General features: G+C 36.4%; 2 protein-coding genes across 2 annotated transcripts; both read right to left on the bottom strand.

Moving 5' to 3' along the window:
• LOC143452185 (uncharacterized) lies at positions 1–5,856 on the bottom strand. The gene is made up of 2 exons (XM_076953055.1): positions 5,816–5,856; positions 1–3,392 (listed from the first exon to the last, which is right to left on the bottom strand). The coding sequence occupies exon 2, from the start codon at positions 3,256–3,258 to the stop codon at positions 931–933; it is 2,328 nt and encodes a 775-aa protein (XP_076809170.1). The 5' UTR covers positions 3,259–3,392; positions 5,816–5,856; the 3' UTR covers positions 1–930.
• On the bottom strand, positions 5,775–10,842 carry LOC143452187 (uncharacterized). The gene is made up of 6 exons (XM_076953056.1): positions 10,725–10,842; positions 9,164–9,634; positions 6,551–6,700; positions 6,306–6,455; positions 6,061–6,210; positions 5,775–5,965 (listed from the first exon to the last, which is right to left on the bottom strand). Exons 1-6 carry the CDS (start codon positions 10,810–10,812, stop codon positions 5,808–5,810), a joined length of 1,167 nt encoding a protein of 388 aa, XP_076809171.1. The 5' UTR covers positions 10,813–10,842; the 3' UTR covers positions 5,775–5,807.
• Between the last annotated feature and the right edge of the window lie 8,560 nt (positions 10,843–19,402).

Below are 19,402 nucleotides of genomic sequence, written 5' to 3'. Positions count from 1 at the left end.
AATTTTTTTATTATTTCATTTTTTTGTGCGAAATATATATAATTATAACGCAATGCACGCCATCTGATAAATTAAAAACGATATACACTATCATATCACTCCAACCTGTCGAATGCCAATAAACAATCTTCTTACATTTCAATACAGACATCATATGTCGTTACTGAACCACTTTATAATCGACAAAAACCATTGTTACGTTGAAAGTTTGGAAGCAACAATATCTTGAATAAAATGATTGTAAATTTAGGAGAGTTTGGAATAAATATGAGAATGGGGAATTATTCAACCAACATCACTGATGACAACGAAATAATAGTATATCCAATCACACCAACGTATTTTAATGATAATAATTGAATAAGATATTTTAAAAACTATAGAAATGTTAATAACATAAGATTTTCACAAGAAGAGCGCTATAAGATGGAAAACAAAGCAACTTATTCACAGGTTTTCCAATAAAAGTCTTACAGAAACAACAACTCAAACCGATATACTGTAAGGTATATATAAATATAATATATACTGAAAGGATACTTACTGTACAAATATACTCCACAACAAATACTGCAAATTTAATATGCTTTTCTTGTTTTGTTATTTTTTGTTTTTGTTTAACTTTTTAATTTTTTAATATTTCTATAAATCGTTTTGACAAAATCTTATTATATACACGACAATACAAGTCATAAGTCAAAGCAACAAAACATAAGACACAAAACAATTTGTTAAAGAAGTGACATAAAAACATTTTGTGAATGTAAGAGGTTTTGTTAAATGATCTCCTCCGTCAAATAATATCTACCAAGGAAAAGGAGCAGTCGTCTGGAAGTTTAAATTCACATAATTAGACCCTGGTAAAGAAATCAAGTGCAAAGAAGATGTTTAAGAGTCGGCCTGGTGGAATTGATCCAGGAAACTCAATACTTAGGAAATTACGTTAAGCTCGATGGTATCTCTGTTGAGGCGTTGATTGCAGTTGGGGCGAATTCTTTTCCACAAATATTCCACTTTCGTTTCGATGTAGGGCGAGTACAAGATGGGATTGAATGCACTGTTGATGGGGAGGAGCACTCCTGCAGTGAATATTTCAACTCCATCTGGAAGCTTCACTCCACTCACGCTTATGTAAGCCATTATGCAGATGGGAACCCAACAAAGAAAATCGGAAACAATGATGCGAGCGATTCGTTGATTCATTTTGGCGTTTTGCTTCTGCACGTTGTTACTTTTGATCGGGCGTTTCTTCATTTTCCAAGCGATTAAGGCGAATCCAGAGAGCACAAAGAAAAAGGAAAAGAAGTTGAAGGTTATCATGACAATGGAATAGATCCAGAAACTATCACTGCGATTTACGTACAATCGTGGCATGCACACACTTGTAGTACCGTAGTAACCGATTTCACCAATTGGAGCATATTGAGGAAATTCATCCATCAAAAAGCTTTGAACACTTTCCCAATTCATTTCATGGATATCCTGAAAAGTGTTTCTAAGAATGGCCAGACGACAAGCAAAATCTGTGACGTAATCATGAGTGACTGTATCAGTTGAAGAAAAATCATTAAGAAAAAGAACTTTAGATTTAAAGTAATGTGTGGTGTTAGATACGAGAGCAATGATGATGGAAATTATCCATGAAGAGACTGCAGTAATTATCCAAGGTTTTGCAGAAGCATGACGAGCTTTGAATGGATATAAGACAGCATACAAGCGATAACCGGTAAGAACAGCCATGAGAAAGCAGGATGTTTGACTGGAAATCACGCACAGACTTCCCGCCAATGAGCAAAGCAAACTCGATCTCCACTCATAATCGAATTCGGAATATCTACCTGCAAACTGAACGTCTTTCACTAAAATAATCATCAAATATACACCCATTAAGCAGTCAGAGACGGAGAGGTTGATTATTAAAACATGGTTGCATACAGAAGCATCTTTCATTTTCCTTCTATCGATATTTTTAACAGAGATAATGGCGACGTAAAAGTTTCCCGCAATGGTGAATACAGTGACAATCCACAGCCATATTTTTAAACCGAGGTTGTCAATCATTTTACGAGCGGAAGAGAATAACCCACGAACAAATTCATCTGACCCATCAACACAGTCTTGTTTACCATTGAGAAACGAAGACTTTGGAATCGATACCAGATTTCCTACCTTTGTTGTACAGTAGTACCTGTTGGTACAGTTTTTTTCGTCAATTCCATCATCACAGTTTTCCCTACCATCACATTTTTGTAAGATGTCGATGCTATACTTCTTACCAGCTTTGCATTGAAATCGTTTCGGACAGTTTCTTTCATCAAATCCTTTGGAGCAGTTTGTGTCTTGTAAGTACTTCCATGCCTCATCAATGTAACCGTCACAATATCGATCTCCCATCGTGTAGTAAGTGCGGCAAGTATCATTACAGAGTGCAGGAGGATTGGGACACGATTTGCACTCATCTGAGAAGTCCAGGCATTCTGGTCTTCCATCGCACAAAACAGTAAGTGTGTCGCCCTGTTTGTTCTTGCAAATCTTTAAATTTTTGTCAACTTGCAAAGAAGGCAAAGTATTAGAAGTGTCATTTGATTCAATGCTCCAAAATTTAATGAAGTTGCATTGCGATGAACTAGAAAAGATATCCAGACACTCCGGCAAAGATGGATTTTCGCAGAGACATTCGTCTGAGAGGTCAAAACAATCAAAGAGACCATCACAGATTTGCTTAGGCGAGATGATCAAGCGATCGTCCAGACACTTAAAGCAATGAAAGGAACCATCACTGCTGAAACAAAGATCAGAATTATCATAACATTGTGGGATGTCGTCGTAAAGATTCCATTGAGGAAGGACGCATAGAATGGTTGAGAATTTGGCAGAGCACTTAAATCCAGGTTCAGATGTTATTTCATCAGTTCCGTCGTTGCAGTCCTTCTTCAAATTGCAAAAGTTTTGACTGAAGATTATTGATTGGTCAGTGCACTGGAATATTCTGTTAGGGTTGCTAGCTGAAGTTTTTGTGTCAGAACAGAAAGAAAAGCAAACCGCGTCAGTCATGTTGCAATCATACTTACTACACTCTAAGGAAGGTACATTTGTACAAGTAGAATTGTCACACCAAGGTGGGATACAAATGCTTTCATTTTCTAACCTACTAACATTAAACATGCAAGAACCCCAACTCATTTTGTCCAATGACTTGATATACTGTTCATCATTACGACTATCACAGTCAAACTTTCCATCATTGACGTATTCCATCGGGATACATCCTTTCTCCACATTGCAAGTAGGAAAGTTCTTACGGAAGCAGGAACAGGTGAATTTGCCTTCCGGACAAGAACAATTCTTTTCATCTGATAAGTCTGGGCATCTCTTATATGTATTACATTTATCTATAAAAACAAATACGCCAAATTTTGATACGCAATGTATTAGTTTTATCAACAATTCTACATGTTAAACGTATTCCGACAAATTTTTTGTGAAAACTGAACAAATTTTCTGTTACTGATTTGTTCTTAAGCACAGTGACATTCGATTAGCACATTGAATTTTAACTCATATTCTTTCTATTTATACACACAATGAGTAAGTATGCTTGATGTTCCTGACCCAACCTATATTGAAACGTATAGGTTTTGTTTAATTGTAAATCTTATTGTTAATATTTTTACTTACTACTGTATTTACCTAATATTCATAACGCTTGTCACTTTTTCATCGTATTTATGGAATGATTTAGACTAAGTGGACAGAAATCCGAGTGAAGTCAACTTTCATGTTCACCTTTAGACACGTGTTTAAGTGTCTTGCCAAGACAAGTCATTATTTTCTCGGTGATGGTCAAACCGAAAACCTCTTGGATGTCGACTTGCCTCTTTATTGCAAGATCACGCTACCGACCCTGATACGACAACTCTGAACCGACAAACGACACAAAAAGAGAAAACGTAAGGTTCCAAAATCACGCTTTAAAGAAGCATGTTAAATCAATGGTTGGTCAGTAATGTCGATGCTGCTTTAGACTGGCAATTACCCCGCACCAAACGCTATGTTCAACATTCCAACATTGAAAACATAAATGGTAATAACAATGTGACCACGTATTTTTGTCATTAATTTGCTTGTCAGTAATGTACTTTAAACTTAACAGAAGATTTCTAATTCTATAAAGTTTAATAAAGTTCGTTTAGAAACTTGTTAAGTTTAAAGTATATTAACGGTAGGGCAACCGTGACAAGGACAAAATGCCGACTGTACAGTATAACTGGCGATAACTTCAGTTTGGAGCGGTGTTAAGAGTTAAATAAAATGGAGGAAGCGATTGGTTGGACACGTTGAACGACGGTTGAGGATTATGGTAAAATAGATTATCGTTCTAATGGCAAATCTGAAGCTTCCAAACATCTCTACAAACATTCTAATCTCAAATAGATTTTGCTGAACCGGACATTTTATTAACGGGCTGTCATCATCGGACACTGAAGATTAAAGAAATTTCACAAATTTTAACCGTCACTCAGCAAAGACAATAAAATTACTCAGCAACCAAACTGGACAGAGTAGGCAAGTTTCTTACATCTTCACGAATGTAGCGAAGCGATCTCACACGACGATGGCACTGTGGAGTAGTTGTCGGTTAATTACTCTCAGAGTCACCTGAATGAAACTTTGATGCCAGAAGCATAACAAGTCCAGTAACGTTTGGTAAAGGCAAACATAGAATTAAAGATGGACGACGAAACTGCAAGGTCAAGAAGCGAAATATGACGGATCTACGAATACTCATATCTTCGTAGTTACAACTTAGTTTGAACCACCAAGGCCAGGAAATGACATGTTGTCATTCGTGATAAAAAAAAGCAAATGCGCTTAAAGACTCCAGACTGTACAGCATATCTGTTGAAAGAAAACCGGCGACCGACAACAAAAATTTATCTCAATTCAAAGAAATTTCTTAGAAGCACTCGTCCAATCTAAGTTAAAAAGAAAATAAAACACCTGAAAGTGGCATTTGCTGGCCCGTAAATATAAGGTAACCCAACCGGAAGAAGATTTATGAGAACATCGACAACTCATACAGGGAAGGACAAAACGAGAACTAAGCGATGATCGTCCGACAACACCGGAAATCCATCAGACCTGATTGAATATTTTTCTCCAGCTCTCGCCTTTACTACGGCACACTGGTAATAATAATTTGATTTGAACAGAATTAATTTCCTCTTTTTCAGAAGTTAGCCTTCCCTTCTTTTGTGTGAAGCTTCCATTACCACTTCTTATACGAATGCAAACCCCTGCCTCAACTCTATGCAAAGAGGTCGTCATACATAATGCTGAGTTATCGCTGTCGGACTGGCTTTTTAAGACGTGCATTTGAAACGTATTCTTGTTTACCAAGCCTAAGATCTTGTGGACAATAGGAACTTATGTGACGAAATGACGTAACAATTACGTGTTTTACTGCATGTTTATTGTATGGTGATTTTATCTGTGATTAATTGATGTATATTTGCGTAATGCATCTGTATGACTACATAAAAACAACTGTATGAATGAACAAACAAGATTAGCAATAAACATCAAATAATAGGCAAAGATTTTCTAAAAAATGAATCTAGTTTCTAGCTATTTATAAAATTATGTCTAAATAAATCATTTAAAAACAAGAAATTAAACATCGTTAAATATTAACTGATGTTAAATACCGTCAAATTTTAAAACTAAAACCTCACCTACCATCATGTTTATAACATACAGGTCCAACAGTTAAATAGCCATAAAAATAATAACATTAGTAAGGAACTTCACCCACCATAATCCTTATAACATACAGGTCCAATTTCTTTACAAGAGTAAGTATCAATCTTATTACAAGCGCATTTATTTGGCCGCCGTGACGGACATGGTGAACAATTCCATTCGTCGCTCCCATCTGGACAGAGTGCTTGTCCATCGCATCTTTCTATACGATGTGTTTTTAATTAGTCAGGATAATATGAAAATATGTATTTGTAAATAATCATGAAAATATTAATACTAGCAATGAACTTCACCCACCATCGTGCGTATAACATACAGGTCCAATTTCTTTACAAGAGTAAGTATCAATCTTATTACAAGCGCAATTTTTTGGCCGCCGTGACGGACATGATGAACAATTCCATTCGTCGCTCCGATCTGGACAGTCTGCAATTCCATCGCATCTTTCTGTACGATGTGTTTTTAATTAGTCGGGATAATGTGAAAATATGTTTTTGTAAATAATCAAAAAAATATTAATACTAGCAATAAACTTCACCCACCATCGTGCGCATAACATACATATTCATTTCCTTTACAAGAGTAATCATCAATCTTATTACAAGCGCAATTATATGGCCGCCATGACGGACATGATGAACAATTCCATTCGTCGCTCCCATCTGGACAGTGTGCATATCCATCGCATCTTTCTGTAGGATGTGTTTTTAATTAGTCAAGATAATGTGAAAAAATATTTTCGTAAATAATCATAAAACTATTAATACTAGCAATGAACTTCTCCCACCATTATGATTATAACATACAAGTCCACCTTCTTTACAAGAGTAAGTATCAATCTTATAACAAGCGCAATTATATGGCCGCCGTGACGGACATGATGAACAATTCCATTCGTCGCTCCGATCTGGACAGTTTGTATATCCATTGCATTTCTCTGCACAGAGTATTTTTAATAAATCAGGATAATTTGACAAGCAAAGTAACTTTTACCGTTTAGGCATAAAATATTTTTAAAATATTTATTTTACCGAAGAAATTTTAATTTGCAGATTTACGATTGTGTAGCCGCCAAGTCATTATTTATCTTAATGTGTTGCAAAAACATTTTCACCGCATTATATGAACATAGTGTTTTACATGATTTGGTCTTAGCTTTAGTAACATAAAAAGGCATCTCACACGTTTTGTTTCACTTTTACCAGTAATCTGTAGATACTGTGTTGACATTAGCGATTTATACGTATTGGTCACAAATTTGTGTCTTTTAAACACCATGCAGTACTGTTCCAGGCCAAGCTTTTTCTCTGAGGACCATGAACTAAAAATTTAATTAGAGGTCAGCCCACTCCGTTATCGCTAAGCTGTGTATGGACAATTCGGAATAAAACACGCTTTGTAACGATCGCAACCGATCTGACAGGTTCACTAGTCTGCCCGATCTTCTAGGTGTACTTTCACTCAACTGTGCATCAGTGTTTTCGTATCTTTCGGATCCATTTCGACAAACTGGTTTCTTCTCCGGCAGCAGGTGGAAACGTCTCTTTCATAATTCGTTGGTTTCGTGCTCAAAAAACATTTGGAAGGCGTCAATTCTTGACTCGTTTGCTTTGGTGCCAAGTCATGCGCAGATACAATGGATTATTTGCCATCTTGCTGCCAGATGCAGGTAGATAGCGTTCTCTTAGTGGACTTTTAAAATCGATTGAAATATTCTCTAAGAGCTGTGTTGCTTATATGAGATGAGTGCTTTTAAAATTATAAAACAGCGGCTTAATCTCTGCACAGATTAGACTCTGGGCACAAAATGTCTAAAAACCGTCCAAGGTATTTTGCCTTTACGAGGTAGTGTAGGCGACAGATTCTAGGATAATCGAAGTTCCTGTAAATTTCCACGAGATTACTCTTGTACACGATGATGTTGCCCCCAGAGAATTCGTTTTAAACTGTCCAGAGAATGTCAGGTGACGCATTGATGTCCTTCCAGGTTTACGAATGATTTTGTATGATCTTTGACACTTAGTAGACGTAGACAAGATCTTGCATAAGAATTTTCTTTGTTCAATCCTAAACCTCTGGATCTTGGTATTCTTGAATTTATCATTCTTCTGAAGACTGAACATGTAGGCTGCAGATCTTTGAGCAGTGAATTGTTTGAAAGTAACAGACATGAGTGAACTTTCACAAACGTTTGCATGCATCGGATTCTACGAAGGTAGTTTTGTGTTGCAAAGTGCACGAAAGTAAACGATTAAAAAGCACATCATTATTTTGTACAAGGCTTGTATTAATTGTAGCAACAATTCCCTATCACGACTTGCAAATTAAAAAATTTCTTGATTTTTCAATCCTATAAGTCGAGTTCTGCAGTCTTAAAAATGCTTTTAATGATTTCATGATTAGCAACAGGTCGGGAACTATCAGACATATCTGGAAACCTGCGATTAATTACGCATCAGATATAATGCCAATAAACATTTCGTTTTATTTGTCTTTTGTGAAAGTTTACTTTAGAAAACAAATATGCTGTAATTGCTGTTGTATCCTCTATATTACGTTTTGTTTCGACAACACAAAAGACGGATATTAACGTTTGCAATATGCTTGTGAGATGTATGAAAAACTAGTGCATGTTACCAGTCACTCAACTGAGCTTTACTTGCTGAAATAATTAGATACGGGATCGTAGGTCACATCACAAGCATGACTCATTGCAACTGTCGCTCCTGTGACCCGGACAGCGTTGACATCAGATGACGTTAAATCTGTTGCATTGAAATCTTCCAATGATGAAACGTATGAAACCATTTGTGCTAACTATTCAATTAACTCTGTTCTCAAACTAGGGTCTTCCTAAATTTAAGCAAACTAATTGCCACATCTGAATAGGTGGCGACCTTCCCTTGCCAACACTCCAGACGCCAAATACGTCCGTATATTTACAAAACCGACTTCAACAAACAAACTAAAAATATACTTTAACACAAGTTTAATGTACAATACTGTGTTTGGCGGACATTTCACACTCAATAACTCTTAACAGTATGATTTCACAATGGGTTATTGCTAAAAAACGTAGATAAATGCCGATTAAACTTAAAACAAAATTATTAACCTAACTTCACCAATATTCTCGTAAGTTACATGATTATTATATGACCCTCTCCTTTACAATTTTAAGTCATGTTACTAAACGGTCTCATTTGACCATGCAGTTAATAAATTTAATTGTTAAGTTTAAGGCTTTATTGATGATTTAGCGTCGAATTGAAAATATGATTCAACCAAAATCTAACTAAGCTATGCATAGCTTTCATTTTAATTCCAAGTAAATAATTTAAATGTCTGCACAGAATTTAATAATTTTTTTTTATCAACGACAAGAAATAATTCAACTTACCCTCATGATAGTAGCTTCTTCTTCCGTTCTTGCAAGTGTCGTTTCCTTCTTTGTAACAATCGCATCTGTGTTGAGGACAATCGTAATTATCTTCATCGCTGTTATCCTCGCAATTATCAAGTCCATCACACTTCCATGATGCTGGTATATATCGACCATTGTTGCATTGGAATCCTTCCCCGAAATTTTCATTATACTCATCTCTCATATTAAAACAATCCAACTCTCTATCACACACTTTGCTTTCATTGATGCATAGATCGAACCTCACACCGACTCCATCATAGCACTGATACTCGCCAGGATCGCATCTACAATCAATTTCGTCAGCTCCATTCAAGCAATCTTGTTGCCCGTCACAAACCCATGATTGTGGTATGCATTCACGGGAATTCCCTCTTGCATCATCCTCACACTTACAGTTGAACTCGGATAGTTGGATGCAGCGTGGAAGGTAATAATGGCACATACCTAAACACAAACAAAATATTCCTGCAGCATTATCACCATGCATCAAATATTTCCTTAGTTAAAGTATATCTTACTATCATTTATTACGTCACATGTCATCAGACACACCGCCTATTACGACAGTCAGTAATACGTGACGTCATATGTCATCAGACACACCGCCTATTACGACAGTCAGTAATACGTGACGTCACATGTCGTCGTTTGAGCAGATGATGTCAATTAAGCTTAGAAAAGAATTTGTTAAAATTTCATTGGATATTACAATAAGTGTCCAATAAAACGCCAGACAGTAATTAACTAAACCTGGAATTTTTTCAAACACGAAACTATCCGACCAATATTTTCTAAACACGCGACTGACAAACTGGACCCTTGCTAACAACCAACAACAACAACAACAACTTTAACGAGCAGCTACAACCCGATCAATCAGCAAAATGTGTAAGATTATAAGAAAAGCAAAGAGTTGTCATAATAATAAGTCCGCCTGATAAACCGTCATCCTCACATGTCCAACAAGTATGAGCTCTTGACAACAAGCTCTAGACGTGGTCATTCTTAGTTGGCTATATAGGGTAGACTTTGTATAACACTGATAATAATTAATCATAAAATATTGCTCCTTACACTGAGCGATAAACATCAAAATCAAGTTCGATTTATTATCACGTCATAATTTCTTTCCTTTCAGGCATTCATTTTCGAGCACAAATTATGTACTTTACTCAAATTAAAAAAAAAACAAAAAAACAATCATAGTAAGAAATTGAAATAACCATGATGCGGTATACGAAAGTAGCGGTTCGCTGAAAATCCAGCAAGATAATATACAGAAAACGAACTTATCAATTTTGCTCCTTTCAGCGTCGACAGCTCAATGGTCATCGTCACAGTTGTTACCGATGAGTCAGTGACTCAATAATCACCATCACAGTAGGCTAGTTTGAAGAATTTTGTAAGTAGGCTTATATACTAGTCTACTCGGTAGGTTTCTTACGTGATCTCTCTATTGACCACCAATGATCTACCCAGATCTCGTGGTCAACAAACCTTTCAATAAATTTACGATTTAAAGCAAATTACTTACGTAAAGCATCATATTGAAACGCTGAAAGCTGAGGTCTTGCATGTGCCGAAGCCAGAAGCATCACCATCAATAAAACGATTAATTTCATTTTTAATCTTACCTAAGAGTAAAACTTTTTGCACCTGCACAAAAAATATATTGTTGTCATGTTGATAATGATCTTTGTAATAACCGCTGTATGAAGTATCCAATACCATATGACGTGATAATCGAGATACCACGCGAAACGTCCAAATTAGCGTTGTTGTTTATTTAATTTTTATGATTTAAGTAACAATAATTTATATGATTTTGTGTCGCCCAAAACTCCAAATACCTTTGTCATTGCGTGTCTAGACTCGTAGTAATTCGCTTTCCTTGTCTTAAATTCCTTTCTTTAGATCTGGAGAGCCATGACCTGCTTTGCTACCATGTGCTTGTTAACGCCCAGTTTCTTTGTGTTTTATCTAGTCGCGCATCAGCTTTAATCCCAAACAATTTAGTATGTGTATTGCAGTTTATAATCTGATTTGTTTAATTGGTTGTTTGCATGCAGTATGATAAGTTAGTTGCCAGTAAACTTGATTTAATGTCTATATTTGTTAGCCACGTGATTGAGATCAAATTTACTAGTATCGCAGATTAATGCTATTGTGTGCAGACTCACAGGGCAGTTGATCATTTCCATTACTTTGGCCTTGTACTTTCAGATGATAAGTATCATTACCCTGGGTTCTGTACTTATAGAAATCACCACACACACACGCATACACGCCCACACACATAGACGCCCACAGATTTGTATCTGTTTTGTCCGTCTTTCGAGTGATCATTGCTTTCTAGCCGTTCAATATAAAGACTGTCAAGAAATCCGTGTGCATTTCTAATATCCAGGGTAAGGTGGAATTCAGGTCTTGCTGGCCCGAAACACACCCCTTAGGTGATCAGCATTTATAAATTTGCCGGTTACACCACGTGATCAACTTCACAGGAATGGTCAATAATAATTGGCAAAGTGCCATACCAATAAGGAAACAACAAAAGGAGCGCGTCTACAAACAGGGATTGTAAAAAATGCTGATACTGTATAAGTGTATATAGAGGTCATATGGTTTCGTCAATGCGACGCAACGACGACTTTTGTTGCATGGAGGTCATTATCAATTAATCGTATAAAAGCTGCAACGTGCGGTCCAGTATTGTCCATCTTGCAACGGTAAATAACAACGCACGCTCATAATACAAAAACAATTCAGTAAATTAAAACCGTCTTGCAGTGTCTTTAAGTACTTACTGTAAGTACATTTTCTTTATCTATCGGTATTCTATACATTTTCTTGTACATATCTATCGTAAAACGTAATCCAAGTAATTATGCTGGAAATGTGACTCCAATAAACTTTTTGTATGTTGCTTGCATATTATAATTTGATTGTTTTCCGCAATACCGTACGCGTCTAAGGCTTCGTTCATCACCTTGGTTCTTAAGTATTTATTTTCAAACAACTGAGTTTGGGTTCAATGGCGCTCATTCGAAAGGTCACAAAGTTCATACTTTCTTACATAATGCACTAGACTTTGTTTAATAATGCTAGTCCTTGGTCTCAACCGATTTCCAATTTAATAACGAACGGTTTATTAACCGGCGCACAGGGCCTGCCTTAGGTCAATGCAAGCGATGCGACTACGTTGGGCACCGGGCTGCTTAGCAGCAAAACAAAAATTTAGCTTTCATTTTGCGCAGATCACACTGTTATTTTTCATTGTTTTCTCGTAAGAGAATGTTTTGATGAAAATAAACCACCAAGCAAAGCTTTGATGAGCTCTAATTTGCAAAGAGTTCTTATTTGTACTACGTCATCATTATTATTAATATGACAATTAATTACTAAAAATCGGCAAAATGCAGGTCTTGTATTGAGCTCCGCGCTTGCTAAGGCCGGCCTTGTTTTCAAAGCTTATGACGAATTTTATGCAAATTTCTGCGACTATTAATGCAAATTAGCGCATTAATCTAAATAAGACAGAATAAAAGTAAGTAAATAAAAGTGAGCAATATTGATCATGGCTAAAATACTGTAGGCCTTGTCGAGCAATGTACAACGACACAACGACAACATTCAGATTCTGCAGCATGAAACATGAAGATTCTGCTCGTTTATACAATTGACGTGAATCATCTACATATTGCTTTAAGGCGTCAAGACATTTTAAATACAAATTAATTATTTTTTATCATTTATTATCGAGTAAACAATAGTTTTGCATAGCCTTTAATTATCTAATTAGACTGGAAGATTGGCAACATACCTGCACTAATGTTCGAAAATTTGAGTCAAACTTTTCTTTGAACACAAAAATTCATGCAAGTTTTGGAACAAGGTCCAAGCTTTTCTATTGTTCTGTTTACAAACGTTTAATGCATCTGCGCAATTTCTTAAAAACTGGCAATATTTCAACTGAATAGAATTGCTTTAATGTCGGCTTAACTTTGTAGTTGAATTTATGAGTCTGGCAAATGTTGTTTGTCAGTTCAAAAAACCGATTGTGAGTTAATTGTGCAATCTTCGAGCTAAACAGGATGTTCGTTAATGTGACTCCGATGATGTCACATTTCTTAGACCGCTAAAGCTGGTTAAGCATCAAATTACGTTAACCAAGCTCACAGCGTTGATGTTGATGTGTTATTGATGCACGTCAATGCAATCGCCGCTTTCAGACCACATTTAAAGATATTCTTCAATGTCACTGTAACACTAGACTCTGATCCATAGATAGAAACTCATTGTGTGTTGTGGTAACAGCTTCAGTAACCCGGATGTAATTGGAAACGGTACGCATCCTAAACAAGGGCCATAACATAGCACGGCGTTTGATATAAAAATTGACGTAATATATCACTGATAATTTTAAAATATTATTAGAACTGCACAAGCATTACGTGGAAATAAAAAGGCTAATTTTTTCCAATATTTTGGTTTAAAGCCACTATGATGTTCTATGCAGAGTTCCTTCTAAGAAAATTTCACACTGAACAAAAAATTGTTTCAATAAGCATAAATATTTAAAGGCTGAGTTAACATAGTTTAAATGAATTACAAACTTTGCGAGTTATTAGAATAAGTACAAAATTGAGTCAAAATATGAACAAAGTAAGCATTTACTTCAAAGAAATTCTTCTTGATTTTGTGCTTTTGTAATGTTCATCATATACTTTGTCCTGGTTTCTTGCTGAGTTTTAATAGGTATAGGTTATACTTATCAAACTATACACCGCTATACCGTATAGCTGATTCATTATTAATAGACCCTTGCTGCCGAGTTACTGTCTGGTTGGTAAGATATTTTTGATCGCTTATACTTAAAAATGGAAAATGTGAACCCACTTTGATTCTTTTTCAAATTACAAGTGTTCTAGGTTTTGGATTGTAATGATTTTGCTCCGCTAAGTAGCATATGAATTCTTTTAAGCTATAAAGAAAAAGTTTGAAAATACGTTGCCTAATTCTTACTTTACAGCGGTTTTAATCCTACGCACTGGACTTGTTCGGTTTGACGTCTGGATACGTGGTCAACGAAGCATGCGACGTAATGATCAAAGTGGGTCGACAATTTCCATTGCTTAATAAAGGCGATCAAAAATATTTTGCCACCTCAATCATGGATTCTTTACAATTTCTTTGCCAGCTTATATATGGAAGACTTTCATCCACAAATGTTCTGATTATTGTTAACAGCGCGGAGAATTAACCGAGTGTTATCTGAGGAGGACAAGATGTACCTGAGGAGGACAAATAACTTGCCCAAACGAACTTTTTGTTATCTGCATAATTACAAATTTGATTAGTTTGCAAATAATTCCTGCTGTTTTCACCAAAGTTATTTCTATCGAATCTCCGAATTTGTATACATAAATTCATGGTCCATGTTAATCATGTCATGTCATGTCATGGTCATGTTAATCTTCTACCTGCAGTAATATTCGCACGTTTTGGTAAAACCTTTCTTTAAACACACAAACTCACTCACTGCAAGGTTTAGAACAAGGCCGAGGCTTTTCTATTGTTCTGTTTTGCAAACGTTTAATGCATCTGCAAATTTTCTCAAAAACTGGCGATATCTCCCCTAAGTAGAATTGCTTTATCGTCGGCCGACACTCTGTAGATGAGTTTAAGAGTCTGTAAAACGTTTTTTTTTCAGTTCAGAAAACCGATTGTGACTTAACTGTGCAATCCTAATGCAAAACAGGAAGTCGGTAAATCTGAATCCAATGATATCACATTCCTTAAACCGCTAAAGCTGGTTAAGCATCACATTACGTTAACCAAGCTCACAGCGTTGATGTTGATGTATCATTTACTCGCGTCAATGCAATCACCGCTTTCAGGCCACATTTAAAGAGATTCTTCCATGTCACTGTAACACTAGACTTTGATCCACAGATAGAAATTCCCAGGGCGTTGTTGTAACAGCTTAAGAAACCCGGATGTAATTGGAGACGGTACGCATCCTAAACAAGGGCCATAACATAGCACGGCGTTTGATATAATTAAAAGATTGATTGATTGAAGATTGATTGATAATTAAAAGATTTGATAAAGACTGTAAGTTTAAAGTCCAACTAGGCTTCGTCACAGTTTGATAAAAGTCATAGCCACAAAGTGTAACACATGAATACGAACTAAAAGAAAATCTTTCAATGTTTAAATATTGTATCATTATACCCAATCCTTTATCAAGCTGTTGCAATCGGTACTACAAGGGTAATAATGTTCACAGTTTTCTTTTTACAAACAAGCCCATTTCCAGCAATCAGCAAAAGACCAATGAATACGACAGCCAAATAAAGACCCAACAGCAGAATAAATTTGGTTAAATCTTTGGTTAAAAGCAATTTGTTTACTTAAATGACGTCAGCACGCTTGTTGAGAAAGTTAAAACTGAACCAAAAACTTATCCTTACCTTAAACTTATCAAAATTTATCCTTATAGTTAGAATAGGGTTACCATATTTTCGTGGCCTAAAATCCGGACACTCTTTAGTGCTCACTAGCGGTTTTTAGAATGAGGTATGAACACATTGTCTGTCAATATTACGTCACACTAGCAATGCCCCACCTTGACAGTGCGAACAAAACCCGCGGCCCACTTCGAAATTATTAAGCATTAAACAAACGACAATTTCCTTGGTATTCTAATTTGGTCTGCAACAGACTTCTTGTTGCGCTATTTTTCTACTGCTTTATAATTTTCTTCAGCGAATATACGCTCTTATCGTTTCAGACATGTTCTAAATTTTGCAATATCGACCAAGATATAAGGCCTTCAGCTACTAGCCTAGCTCCACTCATCCATGTATCATTGTATCACAAATAGAGCGCTGTATTGTCGTTTATGACGTAACAATGAAATTATTACCCGTAACGCAACAAACAATTTTAAAATTTCCGGACATTTAAGCATAATTTAGCATTTTCCCCCGGACGCAGTTTGAACACTAAAATTCCGGACATGTCCGGGAAAATCCGGACGTATGGCAACCAATGTTCCCTCTAATTTTTCACGAGTCTGAGCAAACACACTAACTCCCTGAGCGGTCCCTTGGACCACTGTGAGCAACATCAGACGTGGGCACTGTGGCCATTTTTATGCGTTTACCGTATTTTCTTGAATAGAAACCGCCCTTGAATAGAAGCCGCCCTCGAATAGAAACCGCACGATTTGATTAAAAATAAACAATAAAAGCCGCCCTCGTATAGAAGCCGCAGAAGACAATGATGATATCGCTTCTTTACTGATTAAAGAAAACAAAGCAAACATATCTAACGACATGCAATAAAAACAACTGAAGCATTGTACATATGTTTTATTTCAACTACGGTATTGTATCAATGGTCATTTTCATCATCATCAATAATACTGATATCGTTCAAGTCATTATTATCACTGGAACTTCAATTTCCAAGGCAGAAAATTTTTGTGACATTATTAGTTGTAATCCCGCTAACCTCAAAAGAGTTTATTACAATCTCATTTGGAACTTTTTCCCATGCCTTAACAACCCATTCAATTTGCAGTAGCCTGAATGACTGGTTGCTTTTATTTTTCCACCCTTTGTGTATTCAAATTGACCTTTTCTAAACAAGTCGTCATAAAACTCACGAAAAATTGATTTAAACGGTTTGTTGATGCACACATCAAGTGGCTGCAAGTACTTCGTGCAGCCCCCAGGAATGACTGACATTAGAGTGTTATATCGTTTCAGTTGTTCTTCTCTTTCATCAGAAATGTGACATTTAAAAGAGTCCCACACAAGCATGCGTTTTGTAAAGGAAAAGTTTGTCCACACCTTTTCAACCCAATCCGAAGTAAGCTTTTCGTTCATCCAGCCATTTTGCGTTGCTGCCACCACAACCCCAGGGATAGATGCAAGCTCTCTCTTGACTTTTGCAGCTGGAATTACCACATACAGTTTCATTTTTGTCTCTCCTGTTTTTACAGCGAGACAAACAGTGAGTCGTTTTTTTTTCATGCCGTGTGGTTTTAATGGGAACAGTATGGACGCCTTTGCTATCAACTGTGGTGGCACTGGACATGTCTGCCCATATTGGTGTTTCATCCATGTTAGCAATCATGGCCGGTTGAAGACTGTTGATATTTATTTGCTTCTTGTTAAAAGCGACAAAGTTACGAATCTTATCCTCAAGGTCACGTGGCAATGACTGTCCTGTAGTCGTTCGCCGTCTGATTGACAAATTAAATCTGTTCATAAAGTTGAACGACCAACCACGAGAAGCCATAAATTCAGTCAAGCCAATTTCTTCGGCGATTTTCGTGTCCCAGACCATGATTAGGTTTGTGGAGACATGATGGTGTTCAGCTCGTTCTTTGGCAATTTTCTCCATTAACTCGTCTTCCACTGTGGATAGGCATGGCTTTCGCCCAGCTCCTTCAAGCCTGAATCTCTTCTTCGATGGTCCTGGTTTCTCGTAAGCTTCATTTATTTCTTCCTTCTTTTGCAACCATCTCCGTACCATTGACTCGTCGATTTTAAACTTTCTTCCGGTCTCTCGATTTGAATGTTTTTCTGCAAACTTAATTACTTCGGTTTTGAATTCTATAGAATAAGCACGTCTTTTGCTCATGCTTACAAGTGACTTTCTACAAAAGTTCTCTAAAACACTGGAGCTTGCTAATAGTTACGACTATTTCAACCAATTAAGTTGTCAATCACTTAGAGGTTAGGTATTTCGAATTCGGCAAGTTCATTATGCAATGTAAATAACATGTTTACAAAATAGGATGACAAGTATGGGGTTATCCAGCTTAGTACAATAAGTTCAAAAGTGCAAGGTAGATAGCATGTTTACGGAACTGATTGTCAAACAACTATTCTTCGATAAGTCTGCAATTATACCGTGAACTCAGATTGAACTTATGGCAAGTATGACGTTATGTAATAGCGCGATAAATGCCGTAGCAGAAATATAATTATAACGACACAACTTGGAAGACAATGGAAACAGCGTCTTCCAATAGAGTGTTGAGTCCGGTGTAATATAAAGGCTGTCATTGAGAGCTTGCACATGCAGCAGTTGTCACATTACAGTAGTGGTCGGATAGTAATTGAATAAAAACCATTTTTTCAAAAGAGAGCGCAGAATTTTATTGTCACCTAATCAACACTACCGGTACTTCATGTAATAAAAATAGAAGCCGCACAAAACGTTCAAAAATAAAAAATAGTAGCCGCGGTTTCTATTCAATAAAAATAGTTATTTATTTTCAATTCAGGTTGGATGTTTTTCTTGTGCGCAGCACAGATTTTCTGTGCGCGGAGACCGTGTCAGCAGTGCGCATTTGCGCACGCGCGCAGCTTAGAGGGAACATTGATGGCAACCCTACTGCTATTGTACGTAAAAAATAAGAATAGGTCTCATTTTGTAAAGTGTCAAAACACAAAATTTGCGCCACGGCATTTTGGCAAGGTGTATGAGCGTCGGAATTTTAAAACCAGTTTTTAAAAACTTTTGCAAAATGTAAGGTTGAAACGAATACTGACCTTACGCAGCACCAGCTTTGTTCCTAGAAACTTGGCTGATCTTTGCAACACATAAAATAATCGGGTTATACGACGTTACAAAATAGTTGTAGCCGATGTAGCATTTTAAAATTGTCCGTTTTAGTTTGCCAGCTACTGTTTGTACAAATTGGAGAATATAAATTTCATTTGAAGACTTAAAAATATTTTTGCGTTCTGCGCATTTGGGGCGCCATTGACAAACGTAGTAATTTCTGATCAAGATTTCAACAAAATATCTTGACGGTATATATAGAGCACAGTACAATTGTATCATAAAATAATATAAAGCTATTTTGTACATAGCATTTGAAAAGATTCCGATTCCGTTTCATACTTTCATCGTACTTAAATCACTTCGTAAAGACAATTGTGTTAATAAGTTGTTCTCCTTGAAATTGCCCGATGCAAACTTTTCATTCATACTTAATTGAAAAAGCAAATCAGAGCATTTATGCCTACGAGTACAATACCGTGGGCAGTCACCCGTATATCATTAAATATAAATTTTGGGCATTATATCTGCCGCACTTCTTTTTAAGCCTTTTGCAAAGTGCTATAACTAATAATCTGTGAGACTGTGACGTCGGCAATCCATGTGGCGTATTCGTGACATACG

Source organism: Clavelina lepadiformis, chromosome 4 (assembly GCF_947623445.1).
Source record: "Clavelina lepadiformis chromosome 4, kaClaLepa1.1, whole genome shotgun sequence".
In the NCBI taxonomy this organism is placed as follows: Eukaryota; Metazoa; Chordata; class Ascidiacea; order Aplousobranchia; family Clavelinidae; genus Clavelina; species Clavelina lepadiformis.
This window is presented reverse-complemented; position numbering and strand designations above follow the sequence as displayed.